The sequence below is a fragment of the Taudactylus pleione genome, unplaced genomic scaffold (assembly GCF_031769625.1).
Source record: "Taudactylus pleione unplaced genomic scaffold, aTauple2 ptg000053l, whole genome shotgun sequence".
In the NCBI taxonomy this organism is placed as follows: Eukaryota; Metazoa; Chordata; class Amphibia; order Anura; family Myobatrachidae; genus Taudactylus; species Taudactylus pleione.
In genome coordinates, this window is record NW_028284455.1 from 2448330 (window position 1) to 2460375 (window position 12046).

The 12046-nt window shown below is 40.4% G+C and overlaps 1 protein-coding gene across 14 annotated transcripts in view; it reads right to left on the minus strand.

The window, feature by feature from the left end:
• Positions 1–11693, minus strand: part of PARD3 (par-3 family cell polarity regulator) — a 629380-nt gene extending 617687 nt beyond the window's left edge. For all 14 annotated transcript variants that reach the window (XM_088462693.1, XM_088462692.1, XM_088462686.1 and 11 more), the window contains exon 1: positions 11397–11693. In XM_088462693.1, the coding sequence (XP_088318819.1) occupies positions 11397–11516 (120 nt within the window). In that variant the 5' untranslated portion in view covers positions 11517–11693. The remainder of the gene's footprint in view (positions 1–11396) is intronic.
• Between the last annotated feature and the right edge of the window lie 353 nt (positions 11694–12046).

The window sequence follows — 12046 nt, forward strand, 5'->3', positions numbered from 1 at the left end:
ATAATTAACTATATGGGACAGAATTAAGGGATGCAGAAAACATATGTATTAATATTTCTGAATATATACAATTTATTTTCTAGGAAGAATAATAACATTCTTTACATAAATAAGATACATACTTACATCATTAAAGCCAATAAGTTTCTGTGTATCAGTAACAGCAAGGTTCAACAACCCCCTGCAGTATAGGGCAGCACAATCCTCAGTAGTCCTGTATCACAGAGCTTGGATGTGAATTAAGCTGCCCATACACGATGCGATATGCACCTTGCGACGCAACGGGGAATCCGATGGCTGACATATCGGGTGGTCCCCACACACGATGCGATCCGGTGGCCGACCGCCCGATATGCCAACACCTCCCTCGCATAGCGCTGCATAGGATCGTACATCATATCCCCAGAACAAATGAACCTGCAGTAAGATCTGGAGGTGTAATGTACGACCCCAAGGGAGCGCGCTCTGTCCAATATCATGCCCATACACGGCAAGATATAGCAGCGATATCGTACCAATCCGTCGGATCGGTTGCTATATCACACCGTGTATGGGCGCCTTTAGACCAGGGTGGTACCTGCATCATGTCTGTATATTCTAATCATGTTCACGTGGGCTCAAGATTCCTACCATGGGTAAACTGTCATCTGGCAAGTGTGTATCCGTCCTCCAATGGGTCTGGGACTGATATATTTAAATACAGTTCTCAGATTATACAACACTACAGTATATGTCAGTGTTAAATTATTAATACATTATAATTGCAGCTAATTCATTTGACTTCTTGTATTATGTGGTTTTTTTTTTGTTTTTTGTTTTTTTTAAATAATGAACTTCCAAGATGAGTTACACAGCACCAGCTGTTGCATTTAATAATACAAAGATATTAAACTGTTGCAACACAATATAACACTTTAAGAGATTCCTCATAGATCTGTGTGAAACTTTGTGCAAGTTGACTCAAAATACAGTATATTCAATAAATAAGACTGTATGAACTATTAACACTTGTGTGGAAATGTGGATACACTGCAGCTCTTTTCCAATAGTCTTAGCAAAAGTGTGGATGAAACCGATAAAAAATACATTATAAATGCAGGAGAGAAGCAGCTTCCATCAGAAAGAAGCAACAGGCTGGATCACCCAAACAAACAATCTGTGAGTAAAATAAAGTGCTCACTTCTGTACATTTCACCCATTAGTTTGACACTAGAAAATACGCAAATATAATCTATATCAGCTAATGGTATGTGCTTGCCTCCAGCAGTGATGTTTTAAAATTAATAGATGTATGTTGGTAACAAATGTGTCGAGTGATCGGGCCCAGGGGCAAAGGAAACAATCACTACAAAAGTCTACATCACTTTCCTCCGTCCTACATACTATGCAAGCTTCATTACCTGATCTTTAATCTTTTGCCACATCTTAATTAAAATTAAAACTGCACTCCTGTTTTACTAGTCAGCCACTGTAAATGAACAATCCAAATGAAATGTGTTTATAGCAAATAGGGCAAAGCTAAACTAAACTGTTGGCCAAACGAAATGTGCAACCAAAAAGGATGATAGATCTCTCCCTATCGTCAGGCACTCTATGCTTTACAGACATGACCTTTACTGGGATGTACTGTAGGCACAATTTAGATGGTCAAAACCTAGACAATCAAAATGTTCACTGACTAAATATCATCATGGTCAACATGTCGACAACCAAACGTCAACAGGGTTATAAGGTTCAAAGTTAAATTGTAGAGAGTCAAAATGAGGACAATAAAATTAATGTCGACAGTCATTGGTTGACAACAATAATGATGACAGTCAATATTGGTTGTAACCCTGTTTTCCACCAGCCAGAACTGGGCTGGACCGATAACGCAGGGAGATGCACAGAATATGATCATCCTGCCACACCATTAACCAGCCCCAAATTGGTCAGCCCAGAGCTGGAATCCCTCGGACAGTCTGGACTCCTCAAAAAATGGTGTCACCCATCCCAAGGGACAAACCCCTGAGCGGAGGATACGGTGTCAACTGTAATAATATAGTTAATAATATTGTTCTTTACAGACAACCTGTAAGTCCCGGCAAGCCTGTCCCAGCATGGAACAACAAGTGCCAGCGTGCATGAACATTATGGCCCGTTGGTATCTGTAGTCCACCTGTAAAGAAAATATTAAACAAAAGACAATACACACACTCCAAATGTTTTCAAAGCACCCTAACAGGTTTTAAGGATATATATGCTTGACCACAGATGATTAAATCAAATTGACTGAGGTACTAATTAAGTCACCTGTGCTCAAGCAAGGATAGCATTAAAACCTGGACTGCAAGGGGCATATTCCATTGGGCGTGAGGTTTAGAGAGGTAAAAAAAACTTTACGCCCAATTCTGGATTACCGCGGGTATGCACACTCCAGATACCTGTCGTATACAATTATATTAAAAAAAAAAAAAAGTGGTTGCCGGGTTTTCAGCTCTGAAAACCCCACGCTGCATAAATAAAAAAATTTACACTTACCTGCCCGAGGTCCCTGCGTAACAAGATGGAGTGGAGGGCTGCTGGGAGGCTCCAGGGACTGCTGGGAGATATAGTTCTCCCAGCGCCCGTTATGAGGAGCATATGGGGGGGGCGCACACACTTACAAACACTATCGTACACAGCATACTCCCGGCTGCTGCAGGAGACCCGGCTCATGACGCTGGATGCAGAAGACACCCATTTCAGAAGGTGAGTAATTAAGAACTAATTAAGCTAATTTGCAAACTTCCAATTGCTTAAATAAAGAGAGTTTGATAACCACTGTTTTAGTATTTTATTGAATAAATACTCCCCCACACAGAGCCCTCGTTCTCCATCTTTATAGGCCGCCTACAAGGAACATTATTTTTTAACTATTTATTAACCATTTACTCCATACAGAGTACTGTAATCTTGCAAGACAATAAAAACAAGCCATGTGACGTTGGTGAGGCCAGGTTGGAAAATTACTTCCATCTAAACTGTAGATCTACAACAGTGGTCGCCAACCTTAATTGGGATGTGAGATACTCGAGAAAAATGAAACCTCCTGAAGAGCTACTAACATTTTTGATAGAAGAAAAAAAAAAAATATTCTGACTAATAACCGAAAAATTAAAAATCATTTAATGAAAATGAAAAAATGTTTCATAGAAATCAACAATGCATTTAATTAATATTGTTGCACATTTCACTTTTAAATTACCGGCTCCAAGGTGGGATGTACAGTAGAGGAGCAAAAGACATAGGCAAGGCTGCTGTGTGATTTTTTGGCAGGGCTGGGCGGGAGTCACTCGCCCCAAATGCAGTCGACTCCTGTGATGTCCAGATGGCGTTCATCACGTATTGTGCTGCCCTACGGCAATCACCTGACACGCTTCCCTGTCACTCCACAGCTTTGTCAGAGGTCACTTCCTCCTAGTTGACTCAGCAGCATTGCAGCTAGGCAAGCTACCCAAAGGCGAGCTACAGGTTGGAGACCACTGATCTAGAGCATACAGGAATAAGTGACAATGAGCCTGGTTCTGAGTTGAGAGTAAAGTAAAAAGCTCAAGTAACTGTGCACCTGGACAAATAATGTTGGAATGCAAGGGGTGCAAATACTTTTCTATATTTAATGCAAAATAGCAAAAATGAGCGGTTCATTATTACTTAGTTATGTTCAAGCCTCAAAAAATGCATCTTATTGGCTAGCCGGCTCTCAAGTGGTTTACATAGCCAATAAGATAAATCCGAACATAAGCTAAAAAACCGAGTCAAAACCAAATCGCTCATCTCTTTTGTATGTAACCTACATATGCTGGACATTTTATTTTTACACTGCAATTTGTAATTGAGTTTGGACACACACCCTAAAAACTAAATCTCTCTGCACATTTTACATCTGCCCCATCTGTTGTGCAACATGGTTTTGCCAAGGTACATAGTTACTTGCTTTTTAATGCTTTATTCTCAACTTAGAATCAGTCCCAGTGTCCTGTAAAGGGTGGCATACTGCATCTGGCTGTGAGACGTGTGTGTGACTGCAGACACGTTACTGTTCTTATTTGACCAATAATAATACAAAGGCAGGAGTTTTCCAGACATATACCATGTAGTAGTACCCTATGGTTTATGATGCCAATACTGGGGCCCCCAGACTGAAATCTTTGTTTGCAGACATGAAGCCAAAAGGTGTACATTCTTAAGTGACAGCTCTAAACAAGCCTTCGGGGACAGGCTTCACTATTATGCTTTTATTTTTATAGTTAGCAGACAACTGTAAATGTTTTCATGCACTTGTATGATACTACTACATTTCTGCATGTGGTTACTGTACCAGTGTGTACCTATTAACCACGGTCCCTCATGTAATATCAACAGCCTGTACTATACAAGATAATACAAACAAAACCAAAAGAAATGCAGTTACTGAACGTACATTATTTTCATTATTTAATGCTGTCTAATGTTGATAACAGTGGTATACTGTAAGATGCCCGGTAGGCTTTGTGACCTACAGGGATGGCCACCAACTCAGCCAAACCATGGATTAAACACTGCAGTAGTACTTTAGCCAAATTCAATTCTGTAACAGGCTATCAGGGAAACAAAAAATAACACAGCTGAAACTACAAGAAGCCCATTTACTAATCTCAATGTGCATGAATAACACCGCACAAAGGCTTTAGCAACCCCCGTCTCACATTGTGCCCACAATGAGCTAAGTCAAAACCTGCAAATGAATAGCCCACTCATTAGGATTACAGGGGAGATGGCTCATCTGTGGAAGAGATCTGCATGAGTTTATATTACAAAGGTTGTACATGTAGCAAAATGTTCCAATACTAGCAATGCATTATGTGGCCATTTAGTATGTACTTCGGGCCATCAGTTAAGTATTTAAACAAGCACAAGCTTATAGGAAACAAAAGTTAAAAACAAAATAGATTCTCCCACCATGCTCTGTGTTTAAATAATTAAAAATGAATTTGCAAAATAAAAGGTCCTGGTGAAATTAGAGGTAAAGAAAGCTATTGAGAGAGACCTCTCTTTATAAATAAATCATACAGGTCTTCTTAGTGTCACAGATATTTGGGATACAGGAGTTAAGTCACTAAAGGTATGGATAACAAAACAAAGAATAAAATGATGAAGAATAAAACAGGTGGACGATATACCACATCCATGTGTTTTCTAGCCACAAGCAATGTTAACAGGCACAGCACACACACCAATGGCATCAGGAACAATGAACTACATTAGCTTGCAGATTAGATGCATCTGACAGCAAAGCTATACTATACACATCTATGATGAGCTATTGCTAGAAAGGATAACGGAAAAACTCCTAAGTATAGTATACAAGCCACATAAATGGGTCAGTGAATTTGGATTTTTCAAAGCTTGATTCAAGTATATGAGCAGATAATATGGTGCTACAATGCTCCTGACACAGTACTACCCATTCTATACACAGAAAAGTACTGACTGAGCACTAATGCAGATTACTCACCTTCTCCTGCCCTAGTACAGCCCAAAGAAAAGAAACTATAGACTATTGTACGAAACAATGCATTGCGCTTACTACAAAGCACATCACGTGGTGAAGAAACCTCCCATAAACGAAACCTTGGCAGTAACATATTAAACACTGGGGGCCAAATGTAATAGGGTGAGAGTTTAAAAAATTGGAGAGTTTTCTCGCATTTTTTAAACTCGCCCAATGTAATAGAGCCAGAGAACAAAGCAACAGAGCAAACTCGTATGTTTTTCAGACTCAAAAAAACTCCAGATTTAAAATCTCATTCAGATGTTTTTCCATTTTGAAGATAAAACTCGACCAATGTGAGAGATTACTGCTAAACTCTCACCCTATTACATTTGGCCCTATATGCGTGTGGATCTGGCAAATGACAATTTAAAAAAAAAAAGTGTCCCCTAGATATAATCCTGCAGCAGATTTTCATAAAAAAAAAAAAATCAAGTGGCTTTAACTTTCAACACATAATGAGGGAACTACTGAAAGGCAACATACTAAAACGCAACTAAACTTAACCCAGAGGTGCATTACCCTGCCCTGATATATCCAGAAGGTGAACAAAACAAACAGAAAATTGTGAACATATCTTAAAGATGCTACAAACATCACAGAACTGGTACCGATACAGACTCAAAACAATGGATGACTACAAGGAAATCCAGCTCCATCCAGGGTCACCTGATGTTCCCATCCTCATAGTATATCTACTGATCATAAGTCTGAGATCCACTCAGAGTGTAGTCAACCTACGGTAACACAGCAAAGGACTTGACAGGTGGACGTTAAATCTGCCATGAGCTCAAAACTGCAGTATCAAAAGATGTTTACTAGTCACATTTACAATAATGGTCTGTATATTAATGACCTCGGGCAACAAAGCATATGCAAATCTTATAGCAATCAAATAAATTGATCTCCATATCAAAGATAAATGGGTCATGACACCAAATTGCTACATTACCACTGTATTGCAGTTCTGCTTAATTATACTTTATTATATAGCACTACCCAGAGCTGTAACTAGAGCCCTGCGCCAGAGAGAGCATTGGCACCCCCCCCCCTCTCCCATTTTTTAAATAGGGACATAAGATAGTACACCTGAAAAAGGGCCATGGCCTCATGGGGAAGGACCAGGGAAGAGATAGGGGCAGCCAGGAGATGCTCAGGATAAAAGAAGAGGAAGCTACAAGTGAGAATCATAATAAACAGGAAAATTTACATGCCCAAACAGCGCCCCCTGCCCTGTGCCATGGCACTGGTCGCACTACCCTAGTCACGGCCCTGGCGCTACCATATTACGCAGTGCTTTACAAAGAATATATAATCATTTTCATTAGTCCCCACCCCATTGGTGCTTACAGTCCTATGTCCCAAGAATTTGCATCCATTTAGTTATTCAGAAGCCAAATAACCTACCAGTGTGTTATTGAGCTGTGGACGGAAATTGGGGCACCAATAAGAAACTCACGTAACAGAAAAAAATTCCACACACACAGTGACAGTCCGCAACTGAACCATGTTGTCCAGCGCCATGAGACTGCAATGCTAACCACTGTAATGGACTGGTTTTTCTACCATAGTAAATAATATAGCCCAGAAGAAAAATAACCATGACAAAATCACTTCATAGGGCTCTATTCTATTCTGCGCGATGTGAATAGCTCCGGGAATCAGCTCCCGGAGCTATTCAATACACCACGCATCAAACCCCGACTAAGGATTTCTTCTCGAACCCCTCCGGGGATGCGAGCAGAAATCCGACAAAAGTCCCGGCGCGAGGCTGTTTTCTGCCCTTAGCGCCGGGAAAACAGCATCGCGCCAGGAAGTTAGGTCAGGGAATGCCTGTTCTCGCGCCTAAACACTCTGTTTAAGGCGCGAGAATGAGCCTTCCCCGACCTAACATCGCACAGAATTGAATAGCTCCGGGAGCTATCTCCTGGTGCTATTTAAATCACGGGTATTGAATCGCGCCCATAGATCTACATAAGATAATAGCTGAAATTTGCATTAAATGTTAAGTCTTTTATAAATTGAAAGGATGATTTACTAAAGTCTTAAGGTGCATACACACGTAACAATTTTTTGAACGATTTGTTGTTAACGACACTGTTATCGTTCAAAAAATCATTCCATTTCTGAGTTAATAAAGATGAACACAAATCGTTCAAGTGCGCTCCCGTTTGTAGTTCATTTCAGACTGTCCAACAGAACGATTTTCATTAAGGGAAAGAACATTTTTCGTTCATCGTTGCAAAAATTGTTCATTACACTTCAAAAATCGGTCACTTTTTCAAGGGAAAATCGGACAGAAAATCGTTGGTTACAAAATCGTTACGTGTGTATGCACCTTTAAATATTACTTATGCCAGTTTATTGGCTCTTTGTCCTCTTCCAAAGCTCAGTCTGATCGGGTGTGAATAGCCAACACAAATTACCTCTTCTATGTCTACAGAGAGCAGAGAAATGTAAGAGACAGAACATAGTAATTATGTAAACCAATAGATTTTACTTTAATGCAAGTATTTTTTACAGATCAAATTTGTACACACAATAGTTTAACGGCAGTGAAGTAAAACTGGATTAAATTCAAAGATCAAGACAGTGGAATTCTCAAGTCATACTTTTTAGTCACTTTGCACTTTTAAAGGGCTCACCCTGAACCACAGCAGCCAACTCAAATGCAATACAGCAATAATAGAAGTATGGTTGTAAGAAGAAGGACATGCAGAACTCACTACAAAATAAGTTTGCACAAATAGAAATATACCAACCAAAACAGAAACTGGCCCAATCAAATCAGTGTCACAAAGTATAAATGTAGCATTTGTATGATATACTTAAATAAATGCTTACTCCTGACAAAAAACCCAAACATTTGGTCACACAGTATCACTCCACTCCAGCTTCACTATATAAAAAAATAGTAAGAGTAAGGAATAAATCGGTCAATAATCTATACTCTGAAAAAACGCCCATATTCCCGTGGCTTGTTCCACCGCAAAATCATGACTCTTTCCGGGAGAAAGTATAACAATATTAAATATAGTTGTTCCACTATAAAACAAGTAAACGTCACCAGTCACAGGAAATGGAGAGGAGGCAGGTAGACATTAGAATGAACACAATGGATGTCTCTGAAATTCATACAGAATTGCAGTGCTCAACAACTCCAATTAAACAAGAAAATATGTAAAAATAAAACAAAATATTACTCTTGCTAATTTAGTTACATATTCATAACCAACTGTACAAGTACTGTTCAATGCCATTATTTTAGCTGAACTCACAAGACACTACATATTTGCCAAATGTGTAACATTTTAGATTGTCCTGAGCTTTAATATTATAGTTTATTTACATTACAACAAATAGCAGCAGTATGCAATGGACAGCTAGAGTATAGTACATAATATACAGATGTCAAACAAGAAAAATACAGTGTAAGCAAAACTAAATAGCATAAAAGGATGCACAGACCAAAGCGGACAAAAAATAAAAATAAGTGATCGACAACAATTGTCTGTTTTAGGAATTTCTCCCTGAAAATGTTCCTATTTTTCACTTAAATTAACTGTATTTTTATTACATGTATTCATAATTTCTGGGATTTACAGGTAGACAGAGACATGGCCACTTCAGAAACCAGATGTAAATTTTTCTTATTAGTCAGTTCTGATCTCTGGTCTGTCATAGGCAGAGGACTGGTGGTATACAGCGGCCCCCCAAAGATGGAGAACCTGCAGGCGCATATCCACTACAAGAGAAAAATGAGCGATTATGACATAGTTATCATTTAATCGCTCATTAATCGTGCAGTAATTATGCCGGCAACGACCAGCGATGCGCGCTCCCGCTGATTGCTGTCGGCATCTGTCATCACCTGAACATGCAGGCCATGATGACGAGATAGACAGGTTGTGCATGTTCAGGGATGAGGGAGGGTGCCTGCACTGAGCGACATATCATTCAGTGTGGGCACATTAACCACTGCACAGGATGATGAACAATTGAACGATTACAATGTTGTAATCGTACAGTTGTTCCACTCTCGTGTAGTAGATATGCACCTTTAGGATAAACTGCGTTATACAGTGTATCTAGGCAAACACAAAGACATAGGACTGTGGAAGGAACAAACATTCATCAGACTGAAGCATATAGCAAGCCATAATAAACATCACACATACACAAAGTGCTTTACATGTCATATGTCTGTGATATTATTGGTTCCTAGTGGACGGATAGAATCCTTATTGGTTTAACATAATAAAATGGCTACCTTCGATCTGTGCAGATAGGTAAACTAAAATAATTTAGATAAACAGTGCCAGGAATTTAAAAATGGAAGCTTGTCAATAATTAACAAGAGAATGTATTAACTGAGAAGCCCAATCGCACATTACAAAGCTATTTTGCCTCCTTATAGTCAGAGTTATTGATCTGCAGAAACTAAATAATATCAGCAAACTTTGGTTAACAGCCATAAAGCCTTTATGAATAAACATCCCCTAATAAAAATGAAGACAAAACAAAACCAAGTACATGAAACAACTATCAACGAATATGTGGGAAAGGATGGTAAAAGTGCCGTAATAAATGCTGCATGTTACCAATTGTTCTTACATTAGCTACACTGTACAACATTTCTGTTATTTGGCTCTTTCAGCTCCCCAAACCAAGAGGACATGGCACTACAAGCCTTTTGTGCAAAATGCAAATATGATGCAACACTTAAAAGTAAAATACAGGGTAAAATGATTTTGACTAGAAAGAAGAGGTTTATTCAATGGATCAAACAATGGTCATGTAAAGCAGATGAAAAATAATGCAGTATTATACATCATTTGCATTTAACAGTTATACGACTATATCCCATCCAACGCTTTCTATAAACAAAGTTATAAAAAGCGTTGGATGGGATATAGTCATATAACTGTTAAATGTCATTAACGGTCATCATGCTTGCTTCATAACCTGGAGAAACCAATAAGCAGGGAGAGCTGGCTGTCTATTGACCTTGTCACATGCTCAGGGATTCCTGCACTAATTCTGCACCAATCAAGAAACTCATCATAGTAACTAAGTGGCCTTTATTTTATCCAATGTCTCATTTCCACACTCCTCTCCTGGGTTGTTGGATTATCCCAACTCCATGGCACAATAAAAAAAAAAACAAACATGATTTTACAATGGAAATGAAAAAACCCCAGACAGGGCTCTTAGATATGATAAAGTGGATGATATGCTCCGAAGACACTCACAATTGTAATCTACTCCAAGCATTCACTTTCTGAACATGATACCCTGACAGGTAACGCTACACTTTGTGATACTTTGAAATACTTGGGCAGAGGAGGGGTTAATGCAACACTAAGCTCAGTCTATACAATGACACCTTAGCTTTGAAGTTAATAGCTAGGGAAAAAAAACTTTTGGAATAGATAGGCCACAGACATGCAACAGTATAGTAGCTATGCTCCTCCAGCCTGGTGCTCACAGACACAATGCAGCCAGCAGCTCTCTGCAGACACTTCCACCTCTGGAGGCATCATGCAACAACTCTCCCAGAGGATCAGAACAGCAGCTGAGCCAACCTCTTGTACCTCCCCGTGTGTGTATATGTGTTTATATATGTGTATGTGTATATGTGTGTCACTGAGACACAGTACTATAGGGAATATCCTTACAGTACTGCAACACTGTGAGAGCGATGCAGGCACCACAGACATAAGACACCCCCTCCTAGGGCAGACAGTGGGGAGCTCCAGCTGAGAGGGCACAGTGGATGGGAGGGAACACCCCACTAATATAGGGGGGAGTATGGTCTCACAGAAACAGATCCTTTGCTCCTCACCTTGGCGATGGCCTTCTTGTACCTGGTCACCGCTTGCTGGATGAGGCTGGAAACTTTCAGGTTACCGTCCCCACAGGGCACCACTACCCTGGTTCTGCCGAAGCTCACTGTCACCTTCATGCTGCTGCCCGGGGAGCCCACGGATCCCGCCCTGCTCCCCCCGCGTTCCTGGTGTTCAGGGGTTAATCCGGGGTTCCGGTTTCCCCTCCGTATCCTCCGGTGTGTGCGGGGCCTGTGGCAGCCGCCTCCTCCTCCTCTCCTGCATGTGAGTACTCCTCCCACCGCTTCCAGCAGGATTGTGTGACCGCTAGCAGCGCACCCAACGGAGGCCAGCACGGTGCGTCTTGCCCAACCAGCTGCCAGTATGTTTGAGTAACAGACAGGTCAGCGAATCAGATGTAAGATGAATACTATCCCCGCCCTTAACTTCTTAAAGGCGCCACGTTATTGGTCCGTAGCGTTCGGCTCATCTGAATGTCTTGGCAGCGCGATATCTATCGTGGTCAATATTTCAAATCGCCGTAACGTAATCTCAGTCAGTCAGACTCGGAGCCGGCGGTACCACATCATATACACCTCCACATACCTGTCCCACATCATATACACCTCCACATACCTGTCCCACATCATATACACCTCCACATACCTGT